This window comes from Pagrus major, chromosome 3 (genome assembly GCF_040436345.1).
Source record: "Pagrus major chromosome 3, Pma_NU_1.0".
NCBI lineage: Eukaryota > Metazoa > Chordata > Actinopteri > Spariformes > Sparidae > Pagrus > Pagrus major.
This window is the reverse complement of record NC_133217.1, coordinates 5,832,055-5,847,732: the sequence shown is the minus strand read 5'-3', so window position 1 is coordinate 5,847,732 and position 15,678 is coordinate 5,832,055. Positions and strand designations below refer to the sequence as shown.

The window sequence follows — 15,678 nt, the reverse complement described above, 5'->3', positions numbered from 1 at the left end:
TTGAAATTCCAGGCAAATCATTTTCCTGTTTTGATCCACTGCCCATTCACTAATGTTGTATAAACCTAAATATTTTAATCTTAAATCTCGAAGGAAAATTAAATTTGGGTTAATAAATGAATTATGAAGCAGAATGGTTGTTGACTGTAACACTCATTTGAGTCACTTGAGTGCCGAAAACAGCACAACGGTTGTTTTGTTTTTTTTAACTCTAAGAAGACACAAAACATATAGATCATATAATTACCTGGCTCTGTTTTGCAGTTAACAGTTAATGAATGCTTTAGTTAAGCCACAAACATTATCTGGAGGGCCATTATGAAGTCGCAACTGACCTTAATAAACCTTTACAATTGCTTAATGAATGGTTTATAAAGCATTTCATTTTTTGTTAACAGTCAAATAACTATTAACTGAAGTCTAATACTCTGAAGTCTAATTTGCCATTTATTGATGATGGTTATAAAGTGTTACCCCAGGTGCTTTATTAAACTGATGGGACAGAATAGTCCCACTATAGATGACCGTTAACACATTATCTCAATTTTATGTCTGTTTCGTGGCTTGTTATAATACACATCACATGTTTGTGTTTTAGAATTATAACTTTCATTTTTCATTGTGTTCAATTGTCGCATCGCTTGATATGATTTTCCCCTGAAGTTCCTCGCCTAATCCTCAATGCAGCAGAAACCACAATTCCTAAAGGTCTGCGGATTGCAACCAACTGAATACACCTCACCTCTTTCTCCCCCACGGTGGTTGCAAAAACTGAAAGGCCCTCTCTAGGGACAGTGTTTGGTTTGTTCATCCTGGGCGTCTCTATATATAAACGGCTCATTCTAAGGTAACAAAAACCCAGTGATTCTTACTTTCAGGTGATTATACACGAATGAAAACACAATTATGAATATTATATTCCACTATGGCCAATATATTTAAACGTGAGTGAGTGTTATCTCAAGTATGTCAGATGTTTAGAATACATAAATCCAGAGGTCTTCAGCATTATCTTCCTCACAACCCAAAATACACATACACAGACGCTAAGGAGTCGTATTATGTTGCCTGCCATCAGGAATGTGATTTGCACACCTTGGAAAAACACTTCACAGAAGGATGGGACACCAGTGAGGAAATTAGCAGAAGGTCCTGCATGCACTTTATTTCTCCAGTGACAGTTAAAGGGGTGACGTCTCTGAATCTTGCATATTGATTCGCACATTCATTCCAGCATACAGCTCAGCAGCTTCCCCAGGAGATTGGAGCACGAGTATCAGCCTCCTCCTGCTGAGTGTGTTTACATGCCATGTGTTAGCTGACTTTCCTGTTTATTCTCAGTGCTGTTCATCTCTAAATATCTGATCTAGAAAGAGTATTTTGAAAGATCAGATCTGAAGTACACATGCCTCAGTAGTAAGAATCCATCCCTGTTCATATAAGGATTATTTGCACCCTCCTATTAAAAAATGATTCTGTGATATTATAGTCTGTGAGCATGTAGACGCACTCACTGCAGGATTAAGTCGATAACTGTGCCGAGATTCTCCTGGGGAGAATGTTTCAAGTCATATTTGAGTTTATTTGAATCACAACCTGCAGGAAACTAACAGCTTTCTGACAGCAGATATCCTGAGAGAAACAGGTTGGGTGACCATGTAGAGGTGCGTTGGTGAGGGTCCTCCTATTGCACGTTTACACTTTGCACAATATACAATGCATATCATGCAACCTGTGCGTATGTGGACCCGTGTACGCCCTGCTAAGTGAACATGTGGCTGGACTGCTGTGTGACGCGGATGAAGGTGGTTCTTCTGCTCAGCTCTTTGAGCTTGGCGGCGCCCACGTAGGTGCAGGTGGAGCGGAGGCCGCCCAGCACGTCGCGGATGGTGTTCTCCACGTCTCCTCTGTAGGGCACCTCCACTGTCCGACCCTCGGACGCCCTGAGAGCAGAGGAGAGAGAGAGTAAGTAGGACAATTTGTAGATAAAACAGAAAATCCATTGATGAGGCACACAGTGTGTGCACATGCAGCTGTTCAGAGTTCATGTGTGAAAATATGCACTGTAAAAATATCTCACTGAACTGTTACTATCTTGGTGATTGTGTTTTATATTAGGTGTAATGAGACATTTTGACTCAAAATTAGACTAAATATACTAAAACTTGATTTACTAGTTTCTATGCTTGAATTATATTCTTGATATTCAGTGAATTAAGTAAAAACTGATTATTTCAAACCTTTGAACACTCATCAGAGCCCTCCTATTTGTAGACTGAACCAACTTATTTTGCGATATCTTGTCAAGTAAAAGGATCGTGCTGCATGAACAGATGATTTCACTGTTTTTTTAGTCATTTTCTCATCAAATTCACTGTTTATTTCCTGTGTTATAGCTTTCCCTGTGTGTGACCACAGCGTGAAGTGGATTGACTCATTCATTATGATTTCACAATTAGTTTTGTGCAATCTTGTTCTAGAGAAATGCATAATCTGAGTTATTAAACCGAACACAAACTGAATATTGTAATATACTGACATACCGGTTGTATAAGTCTCTCTCACCTGTACTCAGCAACTCCCCCCACATATTTCTTCATGGCTGTGTCGGAGCTCATGCCGTAGAAGAGTTTGTATTTCTTCCCGTTCTTCTCGATCACCTCCCCGGTGCACTGGTCGTGACCTGCGAGCATCCCTCCCATCATTACAAAATCAGCCCCCGCGCCTGAGGAGCCGAGGCAGAGAGGTCACGATGGTTAGATTTGTGAGAACAGTGCAACGCAGTCATACAAGACCCTGATATGTGACTCATTTAAGTATAAAAAGAGCAAAGATGGTGGGATGAATACTTACCAAAGGCCTTCGCTACATCTCCTGGGCAACTGCAGCCACCGTCCTGGAGAGAGAGAGAGGAATACACAGTCAGTCCTACTGTACGGCTTCACAAAACATTTTTATATATTATATTTATAATATTCTACCAGCGTTAGACAACTGAGGATGCCCTCTACTGGCTGCAACCCGGTATTATTATGAACATTGAAAGTGTTATGGACTTAAATAAGCAAATATTTGTTGATTATTCGGCCTATCTTGTTTATCAACTCTACAGCTTAGGCAAGGGTCCATGGAAAATGTGTGTTAGGACCTGAGGGATAGGTATATGATAGGGTCAAGACCAAGACTGGCTATTTCAGTGAAGTTATTATAGTTATTCTTATTGATTGTCACAGGGTCAGATCCCAACTTATTGCTGACATTTTACTCGGGCAAGGTGAGGTGAGGAGGTGATTATAAGACTGTTTTGGTGGGTTTCTGCAACACAATACACAGACGTCTTTGACATGATGTCAGCGTTGTTGTTGTCTTACTTCACTGTTGATAATGTTTGATAAACTAAAATTCTCATATCTTTCAAACTGCTCCTTTAATATCTAACACTAACTTGACTAACTGTGGCTGCCCCTTCTCATTTCTCTGTGCCGTGGTCTGGGGACTTACAGAGATAATGTGTCCTTTGAGGCCGTGAGCTGAGTCTGCACACTCTATCACAGCGCTGAGTTGTGGGTAACCCACTCCTGTCTTGATCCTTGTTGTGCACACAGACCCTGCAACACACAAGCACCCACATTAGACAAGTCCATTTAATAAGTCTCTACAACAACCAAAGAGCTGTAATTCAAATCCTGGCTCTATGAAATCAAAACTATGAAACAAACTTTGCTATTAATGCTCCTCAAGCAGTGTGTCTCTATCTCATGTCTCAGTTGTGTCTGTGTTTAATATGAAGCCTGCTTACTCAGACGGATCACCCTCCTCACACGCTCTCAAACACTCGTGCCCACCCACCTGGCCCGATGCCCACTTTGATGATGTCAGCGCCAGAGAGGATGAGCTCCTCCACCATCTCTCCTGTTACCACGTTACCGGCCTGCAAGACAGACAGACAGCATCAGCCCCTGAGACACAAATCTTACCGCACATCTAATAACTGCCAGCCAAGATGGTGAACCATGCCTCATACCATGATGGTGTGTTTGGGGAACTTTCCTCTGACCGTCTTGACAAACTCCACAAAGTACTCAGAGTAGCCGTTGGCCACGTCCAGACAGATGTACTTGAGGGCGGGGACGGCTTCCAAGATGGCACACAGCTTCTCCAGATCGGCACTGCCGCTGCCTGAGCTGGCAGCTATGTGCTGTGGAGAAAAGCCACAACTGCCTTTTTAGAAAATGTGTGTCATTATTTTGCTGTTGCTAATGAGGAACAACCCACATTGGTGATATTACCTCTAAACAATCTGGATGATTAGCAGCGAAGTTCTTCCATTCTTCTACAGTGTAGTGTTTATGAATGGCTGTGAAGAGTGTGTGCTGAAAAAGAAAAAAACAGGGAGTCAATAAATTATTGAGAAATCGAAGCACAATGCGTCAAACACAAGAAATTCCTTTAATCTCATCATTTACATGCAGGAAAACAACCCGTCGTCAGGCTGAGGAGTAAATCGGTTCATTATTTTCGACACTTTGACTTCCTGAGTCAACAGGTTTTACAAAAAGAAAACTAGCTACATCACAGAAGCCAGCAGATGTTTAACTGCTTCTAGGACAAGCTCTTTAAATCATGTATGTCCCACGGCTTCCCACAGCATCCTGGTTTCTGTTTTGTGCTTCTATGTCAAATACTTGAAAAGAAATCTCAGCGGATGGACGCGTACAGATGTCGGCAGACAAACGCACAAACACAATGCTGCTGCTATGTATTTTTCATTCTGTCAAAAACTCACTTTGCTGAGGACCTGCGCCATCTCGAACGTCCCCGTGGTGTCCATGTTGGCAGCGATGATGGGGATGCCAGTGTAGGTCTGTTTGGAGTTGCGGAATGTGAAGGTCCTCTGAAGGTCCACCTGAGGGGGACAAGACACGGCTCATTCTTAGACGTGAACGTTAATCATAGCCTACAACTGGGAGCGTGTTTTATGTGACAGAAGGATTGTTTTTTGTCACTGCAGATTTTCTTGAAGCGTGTGGCTCATGTTCTGAGTCTGTGAGGTCCTCGTGGGGAAGCACTGAATCATTTAGATCCGGTGGTTAGCTTAGCACAGTGCTGCTGTAACGTGATAACAAAGCAGGGTTCATTGTGACACACTAGCTGCTCCTTTTACAGGAAGGTATTTATGCCTCTGATGATGCAATTCATGGCAATGATTCCTTCCAGGAAGATCTAAAAGTACATCTTATTCCAGAGAGTTAGCATGACTAACCACTGGACTGTTAGCTGCTCAGTATGAGTGGAGTCTACACATAAATGTGTCTCAACAGTTTTACAGACGTCTCTTTTATAGTGGTGATCTACGGGGAAAATGCTTTTTGGGCCGCAGGAGAACTTTTAACTGCAATGCCGCAAGTGACCACTGGGCAAAATCGTGGGTCTATCATTCATACGTATCCAGGTTTATCATACATTCATACATTACACCAAGAAAAGTAGCAATGTCTCCAACAAAGGCAGTAAAAAGTAAGACTACAAGCTAAGAAACGGATGAAAAACAGTATCTCATTTTGGAATGTTTTTTAAAACTGGTTTTGCAAAAGTGAGGATGGAAACTCTCAGTGCATTTGTTAGTTAGACCTCAAGGATACACATTAGGCCTTTGTGTGTGGGTAGGATTGTTACCACCGAATGTGAACGTAACTTTTGTTTGCTTACTAGAAAACTGCATAGAGGACCTTTAAGCTAAACTAGAAGAGGTTATTTGCTGCAGAAAAGGCTCAAAAAAGAGGGTTACAATGAAAAGTGAAACTTCAGATTTTAAGCCTCCAAGCAATGATTTCATTTACTCAGAACCAACAGTCTCACTCTGCTGAAAGCTTCCGCTGAGCAGATCCAAGACATTTATTATGCAAAACCACTGCAGCTGTGGAAATAGGCTAGCAGTACAAAGTGTGCCATAACCTTCTTCACGGCAGAATCATTTTCAGAGCAAAAATGAAGCTGTAACTCATGATGGTTTGAGCAAGAGGAAGAAGTATGAATAAGAACGGAGGAGCATCACGTCGAGGGTATCCTTCGTCTTGCTGCAGCAAATCAATACGGGCCTCTTCTTGTTAATACAGCACACCGACTCAGGGGTTTTCAGTCGATTCACCAGTAAATCATGACGAAGGATGACACATGGATCCAACAGCCTCAGTTGTGAAACAGTCTTAAGAGCTCTAGTATAAAATGTACCATTACAATTATGTCATGTTTGCAATAAATCACAAACCACCCTTTTAATGTAATTAAAGTCAAAAGTTGGAGGGGTTTGGGGCTAAATATGAAAACATCTGGTTAAGCTGATACAGATGTGCAGCCATACAAGTTGAAGGGCCAGTACACTTACTGCCATCCTCTGTTTACTGGCAGCAGAATTGCGAGCGTCTGCAAAAATCTTCTTAAAGTCCAGATCGAAGGGAGTCGTGGTGCGTCAGTGCTTGACTGCCACGTGACCTCTTCTTGTTCAGGCAGTTTATCTTCCATGATGTTCATGCACCCTCCCCTCTCTGTGGATGTCTGGAGAGCTCAGCTATGGCAGGTGGATTTCTGCTCCTGCTAAATGCAGCAATAATTCAAACAAGCGCAGGCAGAATGTCGACAGACGGATGCTTTTCAGAGTGCATGGGCCATTAGATTTGGCTGCGGCATATTGGCTGCAGTATATGCTGCACTGAAGCCATATTGTGTCGACTATTGATGTCTGAAATGGTCTCAGTTATTTGAGGTGTTTCCTTTATTATTTAGCTGAAGAGAATTTGAAGGAATGTCAAGACTGAGGTGAGATATTCAACAAACATGACAAAATACAGACTTGGCTTTCACTGCCTTCAGTACACGCCAGTGCATGTTTGAGTACTGTGTGTTCTTTGTGCTGTCATGGGTCTCAGTGTACATGATATCTAATGTTATCCTGATAGCTCTGTGGCGTATGGAATGTGCTCTGGTTGACTGTAACGCACAGTACTATTTTTAAACAGGTTTTCTGAGAAGTCTCCTGTGTCTCATGTTGCTCGCCACCTGTCAGACGCCAACTCCCACCCACTTGTACCTCTTCGATCTGGTGCCACGACACCAGTATCATGATCTAAAGTTGGTTCCAGCTCCTGATCTAGTGACACATAACTAAATTGAGGAAGTTGCAATGATAAAACAACAAGGCGAGGGCTGTGTTGTCCCTGAGAGGCACATCAGTGGGTGCTAAGCTAAATAAACCGTGGCCTGTCAAACCTGTGTACAGTGATAATGATTGATGACAAAATCAAGTCCATTCTGATCAAAAGCTTATTTTTTAAATCTCTGCCTCTCTGACTTTCTTTTTCTTTTGTTGTTGCTGACATTTATTATTTGTAGTCTCTGTCTGCCACAGGCTTGCCTTGTTTTCTGTCACCTTTAAGAAGGTCACTCCTCTGTTACAGGCTCCTGCAGGACAGCATTTTTGCTCACCCAAGTACAAAGACAGTGTACACCTACTGGATTACACAAAACAAAAGACTCAAATATAGAATTACACTGAGGGTGCACTTTTCAGCTTTAGTAAGACGTCCTTTCAAGATTAATGGGTTAATTCACGAGCTGCTCTGTAAGTAAATACGCCTAAATTTCATCTTTGATCATGATGATGATGAAACACAACAGGGTTAGTGCTGTAGGCCTTCAAATTACTGCCCCATGTCGTACACCCCCATGTATAAATAGTTAACATATCTCTTTTGCATCACCAGCCATCGAGGCGTAAGCGTAAGTGCACTTCCTGAATGCAACAGTAAGCAGATTACACTCCTCCTGAAAAGTCTCCTGCTCTGATGGTTCATTGAACTGTAGCTGTAATACTTTAGATTACATTATCAGAGTACAACTCATTAACAGCACCGACCTCTGAGCGACTCTTCAGGCTGCTCCTCTTGGGTCTGAAGAGGACATCCTTAAAGTCCAGCTTGAGGTCTGCGTCCACGCGAGGCATCTTGGATGCCCAGAACACTGATGACCAGGGTGAGGAGGATGAGTATGCGGAGGAGAATCCCCTGAGGAAGGCTGCTACAGCAGTGGTGGTCGCCGGTCCCAAGCCCCAGCCACCAAACCCGAACCTCCAGGCGGCCAGTGTATTTATAGCAAAAAGGGGCCCGGCCCAGCCCCGGCCCCCATGGCTTTATTTGGGCCTGGACTCCCTCTCTCTCTCTGTCTCTCTATCCCCCTCCACTCCTCCAGCGTCCTCTCTCTCCCTCCTCTCCTTCAGCAGAGTGGCAGCAGCATCAGTGGCCAAGCTGGCAGGCACGCCTGCCTGACGCATACACACACACACACACACACACACACACACACACACACACACACACACACACACACACACACACACACACTCTTCCACACACAGACATGGTAGCACTGCAGTGGCTTGTGTGCTGCAGTGTGTAAGAGCACACCTGCTGTCCAGTTGGGGCATTGCTCCCTCAGCTGCTGGCAGACAGCACAGATGCAGACAGAGGGAGAGATGTGGAGACAGACTGGAGTGCACCGACAGCCGCTAAAATGGAAAAATGATTTAGTAGTCATGGTGGATAGGGTGCAAAAGGGAGCACAATGCTTCATCGCGCTTTTGTACATATGTCTTTTATCTTTCCTTGATCAGCTGTGTTCCCTTTAAATTGTTAATGCATCCGCTGATCTCCCTTTTGCCGTGCTTTAGTATTATGTCAGTTATGCATACCAAAGAAGAGAAAAATAAATATTTCTGTTTATTGCTCTCTGATCTCTTCTCTTAGATCAGATGGTCTGTTATTGTATTCTGAGTTGTACTGAACCTGAAGGACCCAAACAGCCACCAGCAGCTATGAATTGTTATTGTTCTAAAATGTTTAATAACTCCTATCCATATGCTTTTCAGTGGTATCACACATGTCTTGTTTGGCTCCGTAGTTTCTTCCTTTGTGCCAGCGAGCAATGGTTGTAGCCAAGCTACTTCTGTTGTTCATGTTCAATGGATCGTATATTTCTATGTAAAAAAGTCCCTTTTGCTTCAATGTCCTCTGTTAAGATTTAATTTCTATTTACTCTCTTTTTGGGCACATCTATGGTCGGTAAATGACGTGTAGGATTACACCTGTTTTAATAACCAACAAAGATAATATCATAATAAATGGCTGTAACTTGTTTAGAAAGGGTCAGATGTAGACAAAATTCATATGGAAGTCTGAAAACAGCCAAGTCCATCTTTAAAAATAATAATTATGATAACAAAACTAAACTTCTTGAGGCTCTGTCTGAGTTCACAGTGGAAAAACACCACATTTTGACTGACGAGCGAATGTAAAATTGGGAAATGAAATGAGCCAGACTGAACCTTAACGTTCTCCTGAATCAAATGACGCATGGCACTTGATGCTGACTGCTAGAATAGGAAAAACGAAGTAAATACAAGAGAGAGTCAGGCGCCACAAAAATTGTTCGAGGTCCTTTAGGGTAGATCCCCTCCGCTCATCGAGCTTCACTGTGCGAGACTTTGACAGGAGAAGGCTGTTTTCATACTCATCTGCTGAAGAGGGAAACGTTCTTTGTCCTCACCTTCAGGATCAGCTTCTTATACGTCTCAAAATATGTCTGGAGGAAAGAAAAACACCTACTGTGTTATATTAGACATGTATAAGTGGGCCTGAAGGCAAGTGGATAACTGAAAAATCACATAAATGCACCACTGTGTGTAACAAATATGAGTTAAGACTTAAAAGACAGTCATCATAAAGACATCACTATACTTCAGCAGGAGCGCAATTGCTGTTCAACCACATCCCAGGAGGCTCTAGGAATCTCTCAGAGGTTATGAGCGACTTTAAATCAGTGCTTTCATGTTATTTTTCAATCGTTCTTTATCATAGCAGCAGACTGAAGCGAATCCCCTGCTGTACTGTACATGAGCATCAACTTCCCATCATATATTGTTGGCTGTTAGTACAGAGGCAGACCAGTAGATGTCAGCACAGCTAAAGAAAACAGCTGCTGACTTAAGAGCAGAATGAGCGCCAGGGTCAAAGCTCGTGTTAAAGTGTTTCCTGGCAACAAGAGGTGCCTTTGTGATATTTATCTGTGTCTATCTGTCACTGCCTTCACAGCACAATGAAACACATGGTTTTCTAACTGGGGTGTCTTTGTGTTCTTGTCCCTCCAGGAAGCAGTTATTCCTGAAAGCATGAAAATTGTCAAAATGAACTTTTTCCACAGATATTCTCTCATTTCCTGCACTGTGAGCCTGTAACAAAGAATTAAATTTTTTTACATTTACCACACAGAGGTTAAAATACTGTCATCATGATTGTCACTCCACTCCATCGAAATCTAATCTAATGCTTCATTATTATATAAGTGATGACATAAGACTAATGCACAGCTGTGAGGTACAGCAGCACCAGTGGCTGTAACCCCACTGCTCTTTAACCCCTTGTGCACATCACACTAAACTGCAATGATAAGAGAGGCGCTGAATGAGGTCAGTCTTTTAAAGCCCTCTGAGGCAGTAAAACTGATAAGAAAAGAACAGTCTGGCTTTAACTGTATGTTCTCCGTGTATCTGTGTGTCCGCTTGTGTAAGCGCTCACATCTGGAGTTTCAGGTGTTCATCTGAGTTACAGGCCGGGGGAGGAAGTGGGTGAAAGTGCAACAAGTAGCTATCTCTGTATGTACATGCAGGGTTTTACTGCTTGTACGACATGAGTCAGTCTAACAGTCTGAACTGATACACAATATCTGTAATGTTTAACTTAGAGTCCTATATAGTCGCGGGTCTCACTATCTGTGTTATCAACGCGTTAGTCCAGACTGAAATATCTCCACAACTACTGGATCGATTGAATTAATGGTCCTTTGCTCTTCTGCTTACTTTTCCTTTATTTTCACACTTGTGGTTTGAATGGATGGCCTCAGTAGATTGTAAAAACTGTGGTACAGACATTCATGTAGCCCATTAGATAAATTATTGTGGCCTATTTTTCCTTTACCACCATCATCCATCATTTTTCCAATACTTTGGTTCATGACTAAGTACCTGCTAAGCTACTGACATTACCATTAACCTCACTTGCACTTTGTGGTAAGTAAACTTATAAATGTTGACATTGTAGCACTGCAGTGATAGTTATTATCAGCATGTTAGCATAGCCATTGATTCAATTAATATTACATTTTTAATTCTTAACCAGTTCTCAGTCATACACAGAGAATATAAGGCCACTGTAATCTCTATTAGCTCCAGACTTCTCTGTGACATAGAGAGGTGAACGTGCTAATGGCAGATTCTCTGCATGGAGAACATTGTACAGCCCGCCAGTTGCATGTTGTTTACACTCATTTGAGACTTTCGAGATAACACAGAGCCATGCATGCACACATGCACACACACATGCACATACACCCTATATCCAGTTACCAGCTGACAGTACCACCCAGAGGTGGGCTCTGTTTGCCTTGAGCTCACTTATCTCGTGCACATTCAGAGGAGCTGCTTTCCCCCAGCAGTGTGTCATTGGGCTGAGCAGATGTGAAACCACATGGTGGTGGGTGGGAGAAGTTGGTGAGGATCTTTGATGTTCTTCTCCTGGCATGAGTTGAAATGATAAGAACTTAAAAATTCCATTTGTCTTCAATGCGAGTGGCTCAGGTAACGAGGTTGAAGAAGAATCTTCCCCACCAGGGAACATGCACCACTTCATGTTGTCAGGTTTGCAGTGATGAACTAGAATGTGAAGACAGGAGTCGACGTAGAGCTAAATATGAAGCACATCCTCTTTCTTGGTAGGCCCTGGCTTCTGCATGGACTGCACTTGAACTGGCATAAGTACGAAAATAACAATAACAAGCTCCAGAGAAGTAGGTTAAATGTCAGTGTGGGTTAACTAGAAAACATGGAAAGTCTTCAGAGACAGTGTGACATGCAGAGGAACGGAGCAGACTTGTTTACTTGTCGATCTATTTTCGAACATGCTCTCCTTCCCTTTGTGCCTCATAACTATAACATTATCCTGCCTGTAAATATTGTAAAATTGGACTCTAGATGCCTAACCTAATTGTTAGGTATGTTTCTAAATATCCTTGTCACTACAGAGAAAACTGTTTTAACTTATCTGAATCTGTTCTGCAATGTTTCTCAACATATTTAAAAGGATTTCCTCCACATCTCTGAGCATCTTCAGACCTGAGGAGGTCAACATTTCCTGTGGGGTTCCACAAGGATCAGTTATCGATCCACTGCTTTTCATTCTACACATGCTCCCTCTTGGTTCCGTCATATAAAATCACAGCGCATCAAACCATTCCTTACTGTATTATTTCCAAATTATTAAATTATTATTATTACTGGCTAATAACTGCTGTAAATTCAAAGCAGTATACTATAAATATTTTACAGTAAAATAGAGGAAAACCACAGTGATATATTGTGTTTCTAGTGACAATTTTACAGTGAAAATACAGTGTTTTGGTGTAAAATGATATTATGATACTGTAATACGCATCTGTAGCTACTGTAGATATACACATTTATAGTAAAGTTCCCGTAATATTACAGCAATGTACTGTGTTTTTATGTTAACCCAACCATGTTGCTTGTTAGCATGTTAGCCTGTCAGCCTGTTAGCAAGTGTACCTTGTTGGACCACATAAAGGTCTGTTAGCCTGCTGTTATTATGTTAGTATGTTAGCCTTTTATCCTGTTAGCATGTTGTTAGCATGTGTACCTTGTTGGACCAATAGAAGGCCTAGTAGCCTGTTGTTAGTATGTTACCATGTTAGCCTGTTAGCATGTAAGCCTGTTGTTAGCATGTGTACCTTGTTAGACCACGTTTAGGCCTTCAGAATGCTGTTTAAATTCAAATGCACGGCAGCTTACCATAATATTCCATATCATTATCCATCACGCATTGCAAAAGCATAAAACCTGGTGTTTGTTAACAGTGTAAGACAGCCTCAGCCTTGTTTATAGTGTTTTGTTTTCCAGGCACAAGCTTGAGATGGCCTGTCACCACACACAGTACTTTACATGAGTCACTTCTGTCTGAACTGATAGAAATGCAAGTGAAATTTTAAGGCTCACTGAGCCCCAAATTACACTCTCATTATTTGTCAGTGGGCTCTGGCATGTGGAGTAAACATGGGCAAAGTAGCCAAGTCAGTCATCGATGCAGCAGATGTTTCCTTGACATTTGCTCTCAGTGTGCGACAGTGAAGTAATTCAGCACTGATGGCAACTGGTCTTGCCATGTGTTTGATGGCAAGGCCAATAAACACAGAGGGGAACCGACAGTGCAAACTGTTAGATATGGATCTGTTATGACAGATTGTGATTTCATTATTGATGAAATCCCAATCCTGTCATTATTAAAACATTGACAATAGGGGAATTATTTAAAGGAAGTGCGAACGTGTGGGTAATCACTTCAGTCTATCCCCACCTACAAATTAATATCCCACCTGAGACATCTTCCTGTGAATGTCTAGTCCGTGCTCTTAATTAAACTGTTTACAATCATTTATTCTTACATGTAGCTTACCTTTAGTTTCGTTTGAGGAACTCTGAATCCAGCAGTAATAAAATAAACAGTAGCTCCTGGTGTAGTCAGACACGTCTGTATGTTCTCCTGATGGAAACGGGTCATAGAGCACACCCCTGTCAGGTTTTATGGACCATGGCCTGTGGTTATATTCACACTAGAAAAGGGACATTTGCAAAATAAAGCCAGTAAATCCTGACACAGTTGAAAGAAACATTTTTTTTTGGCAGGACATGTGACAATACGTCTGAATCTACTGTGGGAGTAAAGGAGATTTGCATATATTCTTTTTTGAAAAATGGTGAACTTATCCTTTAATTGTTTCAACAAATCATTAACAGGGCTGTAACTGTCCCACATTGCAGGCGCATTTTATTGAAACACGATTCCAGTGGAGCATAAATATGCAACAGATTAGGCAAATCCAAAATCCACAGTCTCTGGTGAAACCACTGAGCCCTTTTAGTTTTCTCTTCTTTCTGTCTCTCTCTGACACTGGCTCCACATGTCACCTCCCACTGCAAAATCCATATGATGTTGGAAATTCCTCAACAAGAGATTAATGCAGGTTTGGGATTAGTGTGACAAAAGAAAATGTTTTCAAATTGTCTCGTTTTAAAGAGCTTAACGTCGTTGCAGCCTTTTCTATGTTTTTCCACTGCTGTGTTTTTTTTAGCCATAATAGCATCATGAGCTTATCCACCTTTTTCCTGACATGACTGGTGGTTTTCCTGTTAGTTTGCTTCAACTACATGTCACTGGCTGTGCATGTGTGTGCATGTATGTGATCAGTGCCAAGAATGCGAACAGAATGTACTGTACTTTTTGTACTTTTCCTACAACTCTCCATAAAAATGTTGCTCCTCCAGAGGATTTGTTAGGATTGCAACCCGATCAGCTCTTCATCCTGCTAGATTTCTCACTCGCAGAGGTCAATTGTCGATACGATGTACAGTAGGTGTAACAAATTATGTAATGCTTATTCCCATCTGGCAAAAACTGCTTCTCTATAAAATATTACAAAAGATGCCTTAAAAACTTTACACTGTTGTTCCTGTAGACGATGCATATTAACATCATGAAGGCAGAAGCCTCCAAAAAGTCTTAATACATGCATAAAAAAAGGATTTATTAGAAAAAACTAAAAGGAAATGTTCTTGCTTTAGATCTGATAGCTGTAAAAAGCATGGTTAACTGCTAATAAATGCATAATGACACACTAAATAAAGAAAGTAAATAAAAGCTTGGTTAAGGTTTAACATTGATTTTATAGGTTATATTATAAGTTACTTTAACTCAACAAATGTGGTTGTTATACCTTCATAAACAATTATAAGAAACTCATTAGGTTGTTCGAAAGAAGCCATTGTACATGTCCTGTAATCTATAACCATGCTTATGATACCATTATTAACCCACAATAATGTTAAAGGTGCACTATGTACGAATTTTAGTTGATTTTAGTTGTCTGTGTATTGTGTTGCGAAGATATCTCCAGAAGTTAGCATGCTAACCAGCTAGCCCCAGCCATAAACACCAACACTTCCCAAGCTCCCAGTCCGGACCACTAGCTTCACAGCTAACTGAGCTAACTAGCTGACGGCAGCTACAGTTAGCAGCAGTTAGCGATAACTCTAGTGATATGCTGCCCCCGATTTGCTTTTAGAATGATTTCGACAGGAGGCCTGCTCTTATATTTGACACCTTTAATAAGCCTCTAATAAGGACTTATATGGGCCGTTTTTACCTTTAAATTAACGTTTATTACAAGGATCTTAATATGAAGAGTTACCAACTTAAGTTGCTGTTGGTGGTGTCCTTTAAGTGTGTTAAATGTCAGTGATGCCTGAGAGCAAATAAAAAAAGAGATAAGACAAAAGAAAGGAGAGAAGCGTTCTCATCCAGAGGGCAGAGAAAAGACAGAAGGAGATGAAGTCAGACCAATCAGTCGCTGCTACACTTCACTCTTATTTGACGACTTTATAATCACAGTCCACCGGAGCTTGTCCTTTCTCATCAACTTGGAGAGCCTCTTTTCACCACAGACTGTGCAACTCTCAAATCCCTTCCCTTGTCTGACAGTGACAAGTGACGTGTTGACCTTTCA

At 41.6% G+C, this 15,678-nt stretch overlaps 1 protein-coding gene across 1 annotated transcript; it reads right to left on the bottom strand.

Moving 5' to 3' along the window:
* Nucleotides 1-1,132: 1,132 nt before the first annotated feature.
* Nucleotides 1,133-8,090, bottom strand: gmpr (guanosine monophosphate reductase). The gene is made up of 9 exons (XM_073463446.1): nucleotides 7,913-8,090; nucleotides 4,787-4,906; nucleotides 4,290-4,373; nucleotides 4,025-4,198; nucleotides 3,850-3,931; nucleotides 3,502-3,608; nucleotides 2,854-2,896; nucleotides 2,566-2,725; nucleotides 1,133-1,943 (listed from the first exon to the last, which is right to left on the bottom strand). The coding sequence occupies exons 1-9, from the start codon at nucleotides 7,997-7,999 to the stop codon at nucleotides 1,763-1,765; spliced, it is 1,038 nt and encodes a 345-aa protein (XP_073319547.1). The 5' UTR covers nucleotides 8,000-8,090; the 3' UTR covers nucleotides 1,133-1,762.
* Between the last annotated feature and the right edge of the window lie 7,588 nt (nucleotides 8,091-15,678).